Below are 17871 nucleotides of genomic sequence, written 5' to 3'. Positions count from 1 at the left end.
ATCTCTGAAAAGCCCTTAGCCACAGAAGACCCAGAGGAATGACTACTGAGGCCGCTGTGAGTTTCCCCCAACAGCTGAAGGAGAGAAACATAATGCTGAGTTCCCCCGACACAAAGGTGGTTCACTCCAGTGAGAATTGAACTTACTCTGTCTGGCGTGGGACTGGCCAGCATAGTGTTCGAATCCAGGGCAAGGCCGATGAAATGTTGCCTGGACTGGGACCAGTTTGCACTTCCTCTGGTTCACCCTGAACCCCAGAGCCGTAATGTGTAGTAGTAACCGGTGAGCATGTTCCCTGGCCTGTTCGGGCGATGCCGCACAAAAAAGCCAGTCGTCCAAGTAAGGGAGCACTCTTATGCCCTCCTTCTGAAGGGGTTCTAGTGCTACTTGGATGCATTTCGAGAACACCCTTGGTGCCAGAGAAGGTCCAAAGGGGAGAACTCCGAACTGAAAATTTTTTCCCATGAATGAAAAACGAAGGAAGCGCCTGTGGTCCGCGACAATGGGTATGTGAAAACAGGCATCCTCGAGATCTACGGTCACAAACCAGTCCTGGTTTGTGACCGCTTGCAGTACATCTGTTGTTCGTAGCATTCAAAAAGGAAGCACCTTCAAGAAACGGTTTAACCTTCTTAAATCTAAAATCAGCCTGAACCTGCCGTCTTTCTTTGGAACGAGAAAATAAACTGAAAAGAAACCCCCTGGGTGAACAATGCGGTCGACCATCTCTATGGCTCCGTTTTTGTAGTAACAACTGAACTTCTTTCGACAAGGCTTCTGCCTGTCTTGGATTGGTTATAACTGTCTGCCTCACACCCGAATGCATTGGTGGCCAGCGGCGGAATTGCAGGCGGTACCCTTCTGAGAGGGTTGTGAGTAGCCATTGGTTGGTTGTTATTTCGTGCCAGTGCGCTAGCTGGCTGCCTGTAAAAACTCCTGCCACTGGCCCTGACCTGTCAGTGGTCCTGTCTTCGTTTTTCAGAAGGGATTGGGGGGGTGACGACGGCGGGGAGGACCTGTCTGTCGAAAAGGGCGAAAACTCACGTGTGGCTAAGTGCCACCCTGCCTGGCCGAGGGAGGTGAGGGATTGGGGGCCCGCTGCTGGGGTCGATGGGGAGACCTTTGTGCAGCTCTAGGGACCACATGCCTAAAGCGTGTGGCAGAAGGGTTTGGCGGAGCTCTGAAGGTGGGTGCTACGCCCACATGACGGGAGCGAGACTCTGTAACAGACACACGTCTGTCAAGGGCCTCTTGTGCTGCTGGCCCAAAGACCTGTCCAGGTGCCAGTGGGAGGTGCCTCAGGTTGTTCCTGCATACTTTTGGCAGAGGCGATTGAGCCAGCCATACTTGCCGACAGGCTTGCAGCAAGGTGCTCAAGGTAGTGCCACACTGGTTGGCAATGACACCCATAGCCTGCAATGCAAGTTCCAGTACCTCAGCCGCCAGTGGGTCTGCCGATGATGTGTTGAGGTGTCGAGTGCAGCATAACAAGCATGTGTGCCAGTGAGTTAGACACCTTGCCAAGAAAGGCAAGGTGTAAGCACGAGAAAGTAGCTCGTCTGTGCGGCGGCACTCAGCGTTAGGACAACACACCTGCTCCCGAAGTGCTTCATCGGGAGACACAATGAGCAAAGCAACGTTTGATTTGACTACTGGCATGCTACCCAAGCCAACAGCACCGGGGTCTTGCATCGCCGCAAGCATGCGAGACATCTAGTCTGGATGGGCAGATTTCGTAGCAGCCTCCAAGGCAGAGGCCACCACAGAAGTAAAAAGTCATGACACTGTGGAATTACCAGAGAGGTGCGCTGAACACGGCTCAGGAACGTGTTCTCAGATCCAGTAGGAGGCGCCAGGGTGTCCAACTGCAAACGTGCAAGCAAAGCCTTCAGTGTGGCCTCCACCAAACCCACCACTGAGGCAGACTCCCCAGATCGCCCAGAGGTAACATCATTGCCCGACCTGGCAGGACTTCGCTTGGTGGCTGCGCCGAGGAAGAAGACTGACTGAAAAAGGTGTCTGAGGCAGCCACAGACATCACTTCCTCTTGGTCAGGTGGCTGAGAACATGAGCCAACGGGCGACAAGGAGGCAGGCGGTGCAGGCTGTTCCTCTACAGTACCTACCTGTGCCCCTGCTGTGGGGGGGGGCCTTGCAAGCAGAGGCAGCAGACGCTCCACTGTAGATGAGAGCAGTTCCACTTTACGCTTTAACTCAGAAGACTTAGATTTTTTGCGCTGTTTTGCATGCACTGGTGGTGAAAGCCTACGCTTATGCTGTCTGAGAATCCGAGAGCAGAAAACTGCTAGACGCATGTTCCATACCAGCCAACCGCGCCTGTCTAACAGTAAGCGGCATTAACGCACAGGAAGGGCATGGATCAGACATTGCCTCCCTTAGATGTTGCATGCCACGGCACTCCACGCAGCGATCATGTGCATCCAGCACCTCCATTAGGTTGGGACAAGTGGAAGACCTCACTGAATCCATGTCAGTGTCTACTCACCCAAGGTTTTTTTTTTTTTAAGAAAAGAAGCAAGGTGTAGCGCTGCTTGCTAGCCTGGCAACCAAGGCTAGCGAGTTCACAAGCGAAACTTTACCACTACAGACAATGATTTACTAGCAACCAGAAAACCGATGCTCACGTAAAGTTGTAAGTACACGTTAACGTTATTGGCAACAAATTCGCTAACTCACTCAACACTGACAAACCTGCCGGCAACCGAACAGTTTGTGACAAGACCGATATAATAGCTGTCCCTGAAAACTTGGCAGCCACGATTCAGTGACTATCGATACATAAAACAATCTCAAAATAATGTTAACGAAGTTACCTTAGCGACCAAACAGCTCGCGTGGAATCGAGTCCCACTGAAGTCCTCTTCAGTCATGAGCTGCACTGTAGATTGTCACAGGTATTCCCACAGTTAACGGATAAAACACACAGAATTCCAATAGAAGAGATGCGATTCCAACGCAAGAAAAAAGAAGAGGCCAAATGACGTGGGATGTTGCCTTATGTAGGCAGGCACGTCATACGTCATGAGATGACAACTTTTGTATGCGGTTCTCGAAACGTGCGGATGCAAAGATGCTTCCACTAGTGCTTTCAGCACTGCCCTGGCGGTCTGGAGTGAAGGAAATAGAACTGTAATAACAACTGAAGTGGTGACGATCCTTGTGGTTTTCTGGAGAGGACACTTTTTTTTGTTTTTTAAATGGACTCCCATTTCAACCACGTGTGAAGCTCTGCTGCAAATGTGTCTTGCATCTGTTTCAAGTCCTGTTTTTTTTTTACTGTGCAACAACCGAGTATTCTGCTTCAAAAGAGACAAATATTTTCTTAAATCATTTCCAACCTCATCATATGGCGAGTGATTTCCAGAGAGGATATTTTTAAGGGACAAAGGATCCTGTCAGAGGCACTTGGTTTAAAAAAAAAAAAAAAAAACCCGTAACAACTTCTTAAACATCTTTCTATTGTGAATGAAAGGATACGTCCCAAAGTAAAACCTAGTTAATGTTAAAAATGCAGTTCTGAATTTAACCAGTAAAATCTAAGTGTAATAATTAAAGTAGAATTAAATGAAATTACTACAAGGTCAAAACTGAGCCCACATTTGACTTTTAGAAATATATTTATAAGAACATATAAGAGACATTACTGCTGTAGGTAGGGCTGGTGTGTCCCTGTAAAATAAGGCATAAGAAACTCCAGCATGTGTGTGTATATATATTACATTTATAATGATGTTACAAGCATTTAGCAGACGCTCTTATCCAGAGCAACGTACAACATACCTGGAGCAGTTGGGGGTGAGGTGCCTTGCTCAAGGGCACTTCAGCCAGTCCTGCTGTTCCACAGAATCGAACCAGTGACCGTTTGGTCTCAAAGCTGCTTCTCTAACCATTAGGCCATGGCTTCCCTATATACTGTATATTGGACCTAGTTGCAAGAGTTAGTTGGTATTATTCAAGAACACAACCATGATTGTGAAACATCATCCCTAATATTTTCATATCTACCATGTCTTTTCTTCTTCCTGCAGTAAATACATGTCCATGGATAACCAGAGAAGAGTTGGGGGCATTATATTGGGCACAGGGCTCTGGGTGGTCATCATATTTTCCATGAGAAGTGTGCTGAAGTGCCTGCTCTCCTGGCATGGCTGGATGGCTGAACGTCATAGCTCGTTAACATTGAAATCACGCGCATGGCTGGTAAGTCAGTCAGGGTGCAGTGTCATTTATAGACATTAATGGTTAATAAAAGGTTGATTTTAGCCGTGCCAGCTTATTTTCATGATTAACTTTTCACTACTAGTTATAGCTTCAGTTGAATTACCACTGCAGCCAGGATGTTAAGACAATCTGCCACACCCATAAAACTTGGATTTGTGTAGCATTTAAGGAGAGTAATACCACAGCATAGAAGGTGCTGATTGATTTAATCTTCTACAACAGCACGGATCTGACAGTAGTGCAGGCAAGTCATGTTTACATTAATTTGGTCAGTCTAGTACATTGTCATTTATTGTTATCTGTAATGTATGTGATGACAAACTTGTTTTGCAAATATTTAATATTGATTGGCTTTGAATGGTATATCAGATATATTCCATTCAGCTAGCATGACGCTGAATGAGTCGAAGACGAGTTCAATATCATGCCAGCTGAATGGAATATATGATACACCACGAAAAAAAACATTATTATTATTATTATTATACATGCACATTCGATGGAACAATTATAGATTTTACAAAAAGTTAAGAACAGGGTGGTAACTTACCAATATTGAATGAATGCTGATTCTGATCGAATGTAATTCAGTGTTCTGTCAATCCAATGTACTGTACAAAGTTCTAACAGTAAAAATGGTACAAGTCCAAAAAGCCTGAACAACAGCCCAACTTGTATACAAGCTATGTACAGGTTGACAGTTCACATTCAAAGTTACTTTCGGTCGTAGTTAATTGTTGCATTGCAGTTGTTCAAAACAAAAGGGCTTTGCTGAGTGAAGTCCTCTTGTAAAAGTCTCCGTCACTTTTCCTCACCTCCGACTAGAACTTTGACCATATTTCTGCTATTGCTCTCTTTTTCAGTTTTTCGATGTCCGTTGGTATGCTTTTTTTCTCTTGTAAATATGCATGAAGCATATCCAGTGAAGTTTTGGTAGCCTTTCTGGTGTTCAGCGCATCTTTCTCTTTTTAAGGGTGTATTCAGGCCAGGATAGTTCGATAGTTCACTTGCTTTGGTCTGAACCAAATGTTGGGTTTTTTTTTTTTTTTTCATTTTGGTGCAGTTCGCTTTCACACTGTACATTTTAGTAAGCGGACCAAAATCTGTCAACAAAGCCACGCCTCAATTATATTTTGACCCCAGAATAGTATCCAGGTCATCGTAATAGATGAATTTCTTTTTTGCGTCGCTAGTACCGCCACTTTTTGAAAGAATGTCCCTGATTTTAATGTAGGTCTGACGGAGTTTCTTCACTTTTAGCCGACATTTGTTCTGGGGAGCGCGTGAACCCCTTCTCCTTCATTTTCTCACTGAATACAGCAAACACGTCGGCATTTTTGTGTGTTCTCTCCAAAAGCTCAGGTATGTGGACATCTGCCCATATATCCACAAGGGTGCGTGTTTCTTCCTTGGCCCACGTTTTCCCCCTACTCATTTTTTGTACTCGCCTACCACTGGTGACTGAACGACTGTTGTAAGATTCCCTTGACAACTGAAACAGTGTTTGCACTTTGCGGTGGAGTGTCAAGACTCTGTTTCCCATAATGCTCGAAAAACGACGGAAGCTCCCAAGGTACAAAAAAGCAAAACTGTCGGATTAGGTCTGGTCTGTTTTCACACCTCCAAAAGATCCGCACCAGGGTTCCTTTGGTCCGGACCGAGTCCGACCTTGCAGCTCGGTCTCGGTCCACTTGTTTGGTCCGGACCAGAGTTCGGTGGTTTGTATTCAGACCAACCCAAAAGGTCCGGACCAAGGGAAATTTGGTTCGTTTGGTCCGGACCAAACAACGTAGGTGTGAATACGCCCTAAATCTCCCGCTTTTAATGAAGCAAACCTCTGCAGCCATGTTTATGTACAAACTGTCCGAGTCACTCGCACAGAAGTTTTATGTCTCCAACATGTTTCTCTTCCAGTTTTTCGATGCCCGTTGGTTTGTTTTTCTCTTGTAAATATGCATGAAAAATATATAATGAAATTTTGGTAGCCTTTAGGGTGTTCAGCGTGTATTTAGTTTCAGTTTTCAGTTTATTTATTTAGTGCTTAAACCGAGCACTGGATTAACCCCGTCTTCTCTCTCTCCCGGATGACAAAGAAGTGATTATGTGCGTGTGCAGAAGAAAAGTTGTCATTGGATCTTCACATGAGCTCCACTGTGTGATGTCGTGTTGTTTTGACAACATACATTAGAACAATATTGCACGCTCGTTCTCCATTGGGTAGAGTGGCGTAATACATGGAGGATAAGTGATATGATAACAATATTGCATGCCATCAATAAACCCACTAGAAGGGAATAGAATACATGTTTTTATTCCATGGAAAAAGTGGCCCATATGTATAATAATTCACAATATTAAATCTAACCATAAACTGATGTTAAAGTATATGTTCTTCATTCTTTAATAATTTTAAAAAAATGGTTGGCATTGGAAGATTGTTGTGTGAATAACATGCCTAAAAGGAACACATTTTTGTACAAGTTTTTATATTATTAAATTTTTGCATGTACATAATGCTCCATTTCTAGTTCCTTGTGAAGATTTTCTCTGGGATGCAAACACCAAATCTCTATAGCTTCCAGACATCGCTGCCTAATCTACCCCTGCCCTCTGTGAAGAACACAATGAAACAAGTAAGCTCAACAATTTTAAAGCCTTCATGAACACGTTTGCTACTAGATGTCAAAGATTGTTTATATTTACTTAGTCAGCACTTGATTATTTCATTAATTTTTCAGTTCTTTCTTTCTAATGTGAATCACTTTGCAGATTGGTTTATTGTGTCAGGACCCAGCAGTGGTCTGGTTCTGGGTCCTGTTTTCAGAGTTATCTTGGTATTTATCTCCTTAAAACATGAGGTACATTGTGTGTGATGTCCATTAATCCACTAAAATGCACGCAGTTGGGGGACTGTGCTTCTAAACTAGTTCTAGTGTTGGAATGGATGTGGGAATGCAGGCATCACTGGTAACCAAGTTTACACGATGGTTTCATCCATCATCCCAGAGCATTTTTGAGGGAACCATCATACAGCATGTTTTAATCGCATCTCTTACTGATGAAATACTGTAGATATACAGGTATTTGAAGCATGATTGTGCATGCCTGACTAAACTCTCTGTACCCTCAGTATCTGGAGTCTGTGCGCCCTCTTCTGGACGATGAGGAGTACAAAAAGATGGAGGAACTCGCTTCAGATTTTGAGAACACATTGGCTCCCAAACTCCAGTGGTATTTGAAGTTGAAGTCATTGTGGGCGACCAATTATGTATGTTACTTTTAATACATTCTATCATTGTGTGTGTGTGATTTTTAGTAATGCCAGGCTTACACTAATTTGTCCTCTATTTATACTCTCTTCCCCCCCATGCCAGAACTGATTTTGTGATGCGACAAAATAGATAAGTTACCAGTTTTGTACACGAGATGATTAGCGGAGTGATTATAGTGTCTATGGGTCCTTAAAATGGCTTTGTGTATAATTACTTACTATAAGCGTTTTCAGGCTCTTCTTAATCTGGTAGCATTTTATTCCTTGTTTCCTAATTATTTAAATCAGTTTTAAAAACACCTTCAGTATCACTCTCTTTAAACCCATCAATATGTAAATTTGCATATGTAAATTTACCATTGTAAAATTCAAATGTAATAAAGAAATATTTTTCAAGTATTAATAACCAAAAGTAGCTGCCGGGTTGAAAATCCACCGGTGGTTTTGATGGGACTTGTTTAAATTCTCCCCCTCCACCCTGGTTCAAAATACACATTTCTCATATGACCCATATGGACCCGTGCACACGCTCTTAATAAACCCATTGGGAAAAGTCACGTGACTGGACAGATGTTTTTTTTTGTTTGTTTTTTTTTAAATCCGGTCCGGAAAAACACACGAGGCCCCGGACCTGTTTCCCTCACTTCCGCTGTTTTCATTTTGCTCAGAATTATTACTTTGAAAAATGAGTGACACAACTGAGCACAGTCAAAAAGTGAAATTTTATTTATTTTATCCAAGTGATTTACCAGACACAGACCTAATTGAACAAGCTGAAATTGTCAAAGAAATTGAAAAAAGGTACTTTCGAGCGAAGAAATTCACTTGTTTTATACAAGGACAACAAGAAAACGCTGTTTAAAAAAAACAGAGTATGACAAAGTTTTCAAATCAAATTTCTTTTGTGTAGCTTGATGTCTCCATGAGCTAACCTGAGTTTGAACTGACTTTTACTAATGATGTTATCTTCAAATCGTTTTCATTTCGAGAGAACACTAAAATCAATTGTATTTTACAGAATTCAAACTTGCGCAAAGGCGATTCAGCATATAAATGGTTTGCTGTCAGTCACGTAAAAATGGATTGGTTTGTTTTTCGTACACCATTGTTCATTGTTTTCCACTGTGTATGTTGGTTAAAAAAGGTCATGTGATAAAATGCTTATTGACTGAGGCCCTGTCCACACGGCAACGGATTCAGGTGAATCTGATAAAATTGTTTATCGTTTCGGCCTGGTGTCCACACGGCACCGGCGTTTTGGGTGCCCCAAAACGAAATCTTTTGAGAACGGGTTCCAGAGTGAGAAAATCTGGCAACGGAGCCGTTGCGAAGTCGTCTGGATGAGTAGAACGGATTTGTTTACGATGACGTCACAACCACATGTGCTTCACGCCGGGTAGAAGTGTAACGAACTCGATGCGAGTTGTCAACAAATCCTATAACTTGGTTCATGAAACGCGCTTACAAAATATTTTCACTGTGAATATTTATTGTGTAATGGTGCAAAGTGAGAGAGAGAGTGAGAGAATAGCCCTTAGGGCAGAGTCAATCCCGCCAGCAAAAATAGGGAAAAAAAAGGAGCAATCTCACCTCTTTAGATGTTGGTTTAAGTCCTACAATACATTCCTCAAAAAGGGCGTAGAAGAACAAAGTAATCCATCAACGTGTACACTGTGTGCACAATTATTAGGCAAGTAAGTACTCTGACCCTACCATTATTTCTATGCATAATTTCCAACCCCAAGCTATATACACTTGAATGCTAATTAGATTTAAGCATTCTCAGGTGGTATTTGTGTAATGAAGGAGGGTGTGGCCTAAAGTAATTAACACCCTATATTAAGGTGTGCATAATTATTAGGCAGCAGCTTTATCTCAGGCAAAATGGGCCAAAAAAAGAGATTTAACAGACACTGAAAAGACAAAACTTGTAAAATGCCTATTACGCTACGTTCACACTGCAAGGCTTAATGCTCAATTCCGATTTTTTTGTGAAATCCGATTTTTTTGTGAGGTCGTTCACATTAACAAATATATGCGACTTGTATGTGATCCTCAGTATGAACGAAAAGCGACCTAAAAGTGTTCCACATGCGCATTGCAGGATACGACGACGTCACACGCAGTGAGCATGGCCAGTGTTTACGGAAGTAAAACCGCCTGGTTGTGGTATGACCCATCCAATCTAGCTTGAATAGCTGCATCCCCCCAAATGGAAATCAGCTCCCTAACCTCTTCGTCCTTCCATTGAGAAGATTCAGAACCTTCACAGCCCGAAGCGTCCCTCGCATTGATGTCATGCGCAGGGGCGCAGATACGTTTTTTTGAATTGGGGGGGGACAAAAAACTGGGGGGGACAAAGCTGCCAGCAAACCAACCCCAACCCCGATATGCCTGTCAAACTTGTTGTAGGTTACCATAGCAACCAAGCTCGAGCTCGCAACCTGTGCAGTCTGCGCAGCTCAACCAACCGAATATCAGTCTTTGTTTTGTTTTATGTGAATTGTTGCAACTATGTATACACTGCTGTGCACCTCAATAAACCGAATGGTAATTAGTCTTTTGATTTTTCCGTGAGGTTTGCCTTATGCAAAGAAAGACAGCATAGACGTTTTTTCCTCCCTATAAGTGGGGGGGACCGAGCGAGGTGAATTTAAATCTGGGTGGGACGAATCCCCCCCGCCCCCCCCCCCCCCCCCATCTGCGCCCGTGATTATGCGCCATGTTGTTGTAACTTTTTTTGAGAGACCCGCCGCCTACTTCAGCGCAGAATAGTGACGTTTGTGGCTTGTTGATGACGTGTAAGTCAGATGAATGCGACCTGGCGGTTCAGACTGAAGTCGCATATGAAAAGAGCAGATAGGAATCGGAATTAGGACCACATATCCAAACGGCCTGGGTCGGATTTGAAAAAATCGGATCTGTGTCGTTCATATTGTCAATAAAAGATCGGATACAGGTCACATATGGGCGAAAAGATCGGATTTGAGTCACTTCAGCCTGCAGTGTGAACGTAGCCTTAGAGGGCTGCAGCAGTTCCAAATAGTCAACAGGGTCACAAAAAATGTGTGGAGAAGAAAAGGCACAAATTAACCACAAAAGACTTGAGAAGGATTAAACATGAAGCTACTGGGAACTCACTATCCTCCAGTGCCATCATATTCCAGAACTGCAACCTACCTAGAGTGTCCAGAAGTACAAGGTGTTCGGTGCTCAGAGACATGGCCAAGGTAAAGAAGGCTGAAACATGACCAAAACTAAACAAGACTCACAAGTTGAAACGTCAAGATTGGGCCAAGAAATATCTGAAGACAGATTTTTCAAAGGTTTTATGGACAGATGAATTGAGAGTGACTCTTGATGAACCAGATAGATGGGCCTGTGGCTGGATGACTAATGGACATATGGTACCACTTCCACTCAGACGCCAGCAAGGTGGAAGGGGGTACCGGTATGGGCTGCTATTATTAAGGATGAGCTAGTTGGACCATTTTGGGTTGAAAATGGACTTAAAATCAACTCCTAAACCTACTGCCAGTTTATTGAAGATACATTCTTCAAGCAGTGGTACAGGAAGAAGTCTGCATCATTCAAGAAGGCCATGATTTTTATGCAGGACAATGCAGCATCATATGCATCCAAATACTCCACTGCTTGGCGAGCCAGCAAAGGCCTTAAAGATGACAGAGTAATGGCATGGCCCCCTTCCTCACCTGACTGAAATCCTATTGAGAACTTGTGGGCCCTTCTTAAACATGAGATTTACAGTGATGGAAGACCACTCTGAACAGCATTTGGAAGGCTGTGGTTGCTGCTGCACAAAAAGTTGATCGTCAACAAATAAAAATACTAACCGACTCCATGGATGGAAGCCTTAGGGCAGTTATTGAAAAGAAGGGTGGCTATATTGGTCAATGAATATTTTTGAAATGCCAGAAGTGTTTATTTGTTACACTTACTCTAAAAATTAAAATAAATAAGTGAGATGGGGAAATTTTAGCTTTTCATTTAGTTGCATAATAATTCTGCACACTAAATGTTGCCTAATAATTGTGCACACTTTTATATATTCCCCTGAGAAAGCCTAAACTACCTTTTCCTTTGTTAAACATTCAGGTTTTAGGTTTATTAACAATTTGAATTGATTGAGAGCACTGTATTTGTTCAACAATAAAATTAATCCTCAGGAATACAACTTGCCTAATAATTGTGCACACAGTGTAGCATTCAGTTTATTCCGGACCATTAAAGAATTCTGGAGGATATCAGAATGTTGGCGTACCAGCTTCCAGCTACCCCCGTTCATTCCTCTTTCCGCGTCTTCATTCAAAAAATGAGCACGTGATTTAAAGGGACTATATCCATAGGATAGGGAGTGAGAAAGTGTGTGCGTGTGACAGTGACAGGGATAGTCACTGTGCGCATGTGCAGTTATGCGCATGCGTCCTACTTCTATTGTTCTGGTGTCTCCGATGGGACCGTCTTACAGCGCACGTAGTGGTGTGGCATGTGTATTGCATCGTTTTCAGCAAGCGTTGCGTTGCCTTATGACCCTGATATTTTACTGATCCGTTGCCCATGTGGACGCGATATTTAAAAAAAAAAAATCTCGTTGCTGTTGTCGTGTGGATGTAGCCTGAGTTAGGTCGGGCCAGATGGGAACATATTTGGCTCGAGGTCATACCGTCATACAAATTACCAAGAGCCAAATATTTTCCTATCCGGCCCAACTTAACTCCGTCAATAAGTACATATTTTTATACAATTGCTAGATCACCGTGGCAGATTTGGTTTAAATTTGCATTTAAAATGGAATTTGAATACTCCCTAAAACATTCAACTTGAGAAATCCTGGAGGGTTCTGTAGGCGATGGTCTGTCTTTACCTAATCGTCTAATATGTAGTTGCAGCATAATGATAAAAGCACATCGAGTGTGAAATAGGTTTAAAAATCAGTTGCTCTGCCGACACTGTGTGAAGCTTCTGTGCCTCTTTTGTCTGTGTGCTTTCATCACCTTTGATCTAACTGAACCTTTATTTCAGGTCAGCGATTGGTGGGAGGAGTATATCTATCTTAGAAGCCGTAACCCGATTATGGTCAATAGCAACTATTATGCAATGGTAAGAGAGAGATCCCATGCTTCTCAATATTCTGAGGTGGTTAATGTGTACTGTCTTCTAATCTGAGGTCTGAAATAATTTCCTCTCTCCAGGACTTCCTTTATCTTTTCCCCACACGTCATCAGGCAGCGAGGGCTGGTAACGCCATCCATGCCATCATGCTCTATCGGCGGAAGCTGGACCGAGCTCAGATTAAACCTGTAAGAACATTTTGACGGAGATAGCAATGACTTTTGACTCTAATAGCATAACCGTTGTTTGGACCATATTAACTGCCTGAGTAAAGATACACTCACCAAATAATAGGTTTCAGACGTTTACTGAAGAATCGCAAGAAAATCTTAAACACATTTTTGCTTTTAATCGGTACTTGCTCATCATACATATAATTACATATTACAGTTTTCATGTCTTCTGGTTTGATCGTCTAGATTTCTCAGGGTTCCTACGCAGTATGGAATTTGATTATAGTCATTTTCAGGTCTGGATAAGGATTGAAAAAAATGAAAAGTTTGGAAAAATATTTGTTTCCAGATCATTGCCCCAACTTTTTCTGAAATATAAAATTAAGTTCAGACTAGCGTGAGTTTGACGTCACTAAATTTAAACAAGGCAAGACGTGCATGTGATCTGTTCGAGGTGATTTCACTGATGGCAGATGCCACAGAACTGTCTGATGTCAGCACGTTGGGCTACGTCATACCTCTACAGAATTTAAAAAAAAAAAAAATCGGCGCAAACGCACATTGCAACACTACAAATGGGTAATTACACATTTTCCAAGAGGTGGAACGTTTTGCTGATGTGGGGCTGGCCCATGGCGTGAATTTTGTGTGTATGTCTGTCTCTGTGTATTTGTGTATCTGCATGACAATGCATTTCTCTGTGTGTGTTTTAGAACAGATGTGTGAGAGAACATGGTTGCCCTTACTTATTTGTGTGTGGTGCACTCACACAAGCTTGAATACTGTCTTAATACCATGTTTTATCTTTATATTTGAACGTGTGTGTGTGTGTGTGTGTTCGGGGGGGGGGGACAATTGGCAATGACAAGAAATTCAAGGCAATTTGGTAATTGGATCATCCGTGCATCAAAGCATCAAGATGAGAAGTGTGCATTTTGTGAAGTATGTTGGTCTGATTTCTCGATCAGTTTGCTTCAAATATGCCACTCAGAATGCGGGAGAATGCACCATTTTACAAACTCTCTTCCCCGCTCCAAAATTTTCTGGGGGAGCATGGCCCCAGACTCCCTAGAAGGGCACAACTATGTCACAATCTGATTTACCACTTTTCAGTCTCTGGGGATTGATATACAACCCCGATTCCAAAAAAGTTGGGACAAAGTACAAATTGTAAATAAAAACGGAATGCAATGATGTGGAAGTTTCAAAATTCCATATTTTATTCAAAATAGAACATAGATGACATATCAAATGTTTAAACTGAGAAAATGTATAATTTAAAGAGAAAAATTAGGTGATTTTTAAATTTCATGACAACAACACATCTCAAAGTTGGGACAAGGCCATGTTTACCACTGTGAGACATCCCCTTTTCTCTCTACAACAGTCTGTAAACGTCTGGGGACTGAGGAGACAAGTTGCTCAAGTTTAGGGATAGGAATGTTAACCCATTCTTGTCTAATGTAGGATTCTAGTTGCTCAACTGTCTTAGGTCTTTTTTGTCGTATCTTCCGTTTTATGATGCGCCAAATGTTTTCTATGGGTGAAAGATCTGGACTGCAGGCTGGCCAGTTCAGTACCCGGACCCTTCTTCTATGCAGCCATGATGCTGTAATTGATGCAGTATGTGGTTTGGCATTGTCATGTTGGAAAATGCAAGGTCTTCCCTGAAAGGGACGTCGTCTGGATGGGAGCATATGTTGCTCTAGAACCTGGATATACCTTTCAGCATTGATGGTGTCTTTCCAGATGTGCAAGCTGTCCATGCCACATGCACTAATGCAACCCCATACCATCAGAGATGCAGGCTTCTGAACTGAGCGCTGATAACTTGGGTCGTCCTTCTCCTCTTTAGTCCGAATGACACGGTGTCCCTGATTTCCATAAAGAACTTCAAATTTTGATTCGTCTGACCACAGAACAGTTTTCCACTTTGCCACAGTCCATTTTAAATGAGCCTTGGCCCAGAGAAGACGTCTGCACTTCTGGATCACGTTCAGATATGGCTTCTTCTTTGAACTATAGAGTTTTAGTTGGCAACGGCGGATGGCACGGTGAATTGTGTTCACAGATAATGTTCTCTGGAAATATTCCTGAGCCCATTTTGTGATTTCCAATACAGAAGCATGCCTGTATGTGATGCAGTGCCGTCTAAGGGCCCGAAGATCACGGACACCCAGTATGGTTTTCCGGCCTTGACCCTTGCGCACAGAGATTCTTCCAGATTCTCTGAATCTTTTGATGATATTATGCACTGTAGATGATGATATGTTCAAACTCTTTGCAATTTTACACTGTCGAACTCCTTTCTGATATTGTTCCACTATTTGTCGGCGCAGAATTAGGGGGATTGGTGATCCTCTTCCCGTCTTTACTTCTGAGAGCCGCTGCCACTCCAAGATGCTCTTTTTATACCCAGTCATGTTAATGACCTATTGCCAATTGACCTAATGAGTTGCAATTTGGTCCTCCAGCTGTTCCTTTTTTGTACCTTTAACTTTTCCAGCCTCTTATTGCCCCGTCCCAACTTTTTTGAGATGTGTTGTTGTCATGAAATTTCAAAATGTCTCACTTTCGACATTTGATATGTTGTCTATGTTCTATTGTGAATACAATATCAGTTTTTGAGATTTGTAAATTATTGCATTCCATTTTTATTTACAATTTGTACTTTGTCCCAACTTTTTTGGAATCGGGGTTTGTATATATAAAATGTGTGCGCGCATGTGTTCTAAACTTTTGGTGACCAATGATTTTACATTTTATTCTCAGTTCCATGTTAAGTTTTCAAAATGCATTCTTTTAATGTATGATTTTTGTAAATTATTATTTGACTTTGTTCAACAATGAACTATAAATAGTGTGTTAAACAGCATTTACGGTAAACGGTTTTATTCCATCTAATATTTAATGAAGCAAAGTCCGTGCACTTCTGTTCCCTTTTCTTTTGAGGAGTTGTACATCATCCTTCCTGTCACTGTTATGGGTCAAAGATATCAGTTTAATTTTTCAAATTTGCATGCATGGCAGAAACAGAATAACACTATTGTTTTAGCTTTGCAGCTTGAATAAAATGTGCACTGAACTTGTCAGGGTTTGGTTTTAACTAATTTGTATGAGGTACAGTACTGTGCCACAGGGGTGCACAAGAAATTTTGGGCACTATGAAAGCATATCCGTCCATCCATTCATTATCTGTAGCCACTTATCCTGTTCTGCAGGGTCACAGGCAACCAGGAGCCTATCCTAGCTGACTATGGGCGAGAGGCGGGGTACACCCTGGACAAGTCACCAGGTTATCGCAGGGCTGACACAGAGACAAACAACCATTCACACTCACACCTATGGTCAATTTAGAGCCACCAATCAGCCTAACCTGCATGTCTTTGGACTGTGGGGGAAACCGGAGCACCCGGAGGAAACCCACGCAGACACGGGGAGAACATGCGAACTCCACACAGAAAGGCCCTCGCCGGCCGCTGGGCTCGAACCCAGGACTTTCTTGCTGTAGGGCGACAGCGCTAACCACTACACCACCGTGCCGCCCTATGAAAGAATATATCATCAGCAATTACTTGCTTGCTTCTAGCAATTATTTGACAACATGCTAGCTTCTATACTCGCAATGTAGCGTGCATATTAAGTTTGATTTAAAAATAATTTATTTAAATAAAGCATCTAGTTATTTGTACTGTGGTGTCAAATATGGTCTGAAAAATGTGCCGTGAAGTCTGGGAATTTGAGTATGGAACTTTGAAATGGAAAATGTGTAGGAACCCTGATTTCTCTAAGCCAAGTTTTTGCAGATTAGTTTGAATTTTCCTCTGAGTTTTTGTGCTGGTTTTTGTTTCATGCTTCCTGATGTTGCACTCGCTGCGGCACAGCTCTTTGCGCTAGCAAACAGGGTACCGTTCTGTTCGGCCCAGTGGGAGCGGTTGTACAATAGCAGCCGTATCCCAGGCCAGGAGAGGGGTAAGATGAGACCGTTTTAGCCACCTGCAGTAGCTCATTGAGATCCTCTCACTATCTGTAGCCTCCTGATAGTACAGGAGCTCTTCTCATTGCCATTACATTACTCCATCATATCGTCTTTTTGTGTGTGTGTGTGCTTGTTTTTTCTTTGTTTTTGTATTTGATCCTTCTCCCTCCATTCTGCTCCACTGAGTTTAGACTCTCTTCACTGCTTCATACCCCAAGATTAACTGGCAACCATGTTCTTGAGAAGAAATGCTGTAGCACCTCATTAGCTGTATTAAATCCCTCGCCCATTTTATTTGACCTGCTCCTTTTTGCTTTTCCTTTCAGCTTTTGGTACAAAACACTATTCCCATGTGCTCAGCACAGTATGAATGCATGTTCAACACCAGTCGCATCCCAGGCATAGAGACAGGTACAGAACCCTCATGGCACAGCCCTCACATTTAAGCTAGCTTTTGAGCCACCTTTACTCCTACCTGCTCTATACCTGGTGTGTTTCTACACTTTTTACTCAACGATCAGCATACCTGCCTTGATCGGTGATGGCTAGCTCATTAAATTGGCGAATTAATTTAACATAATACTGTTTGTCAATTGAACCTATGCCACTTTAGGAATGAATATAGAATAACACCAGTTTCCTGTAATTTAGGCTTTCCCCAAACAAACGTCCCCCCTAAATATGATTTTGATTATTTTTTTTTTTCCAATCATAAAGTCTCCATACATAGCTTGCCAAAAGGTCAGACATTTGTTTTGATACCAAGTTACTTTAATGTGGCCTGTCAAAGGAAAAAAAAATGAGTGATTCCACGCTTATGGGTACTGAAATGGGGACATGAACTTATTTTTAAAAATTCACCTAAAACCATTTCTTTTTTTTACCATCAGGTCACAAAACATGTAATCTTTAATGAATGATATGTTAAAAGGTAACTTTAATTTTCTGAGATGTAATAAAAACATTTATATGCCAAAGTCAGAACGTAACAGAAGTGTTGTGGACATATATATTCTCAATTTTAACAATGTAGAATTACTTTTTGAAACATACGAAGGTGATGTTTTAGCAAAT

At 42.3% G+C, this 17871-nt stretch overlaps 1 protein-coding gene across 2 annotated transcripts in view; it reads left to right on the top strand.

Moving 5' to 3' along the window:
- Window positions 1-17871, top strand: part of cpt1aa (carnitine palmitoyltransferase 1Aa (liver)) — an 83701-nt gene that overhangs the window by 25826 nt on the left and 40004 nt on the right. For both annotated transcript variants that reach the window (XM_060911495.1, XM_060911494.1), the window contains exons 4-9: window positions 4049-4220; window positions 6770-6874; window positions 7372-7509; window positions 12556-12633; window positions 12726-12833; window positions 17124-17208. In XM_060911495.1, the coding sequence (XP_060767478.1) occupies window positions 4049-4220; window positions 6770-6874; window positions 7372-7509; window positions 12556-12633; window positions 12726-12833; window positions 17124-17208 (686 nt within the window). The remainder of the gene's footprint in view (window positions 1-4048; window positions 4221-6769; window positions 6875-7371; window positions 7510-12555; window positions 12634-12725; window positions 12834-17123; window positions 17209-17871) is intronic.

Source organism: Neoarius graeffei, chromosome 27, assembly GCF_027579695.1.
Source record: "Neoarius graeffei isolate fNeoGra1 chromosome 27, fNeoGra1.pri, whole genome shotgun sequence".
Lineage (NCBI taxonomy): Eukaryota > Metazoa > Chordata > Actinopteri > Siluriformes > Ariidae > Neoarius > Neoarius graeffei.
The sequence above is the reverse complement of the archived record's forward strand: the minus strand, read 5'-3'. Positions and strand labels throughout refer to the sequence as shown.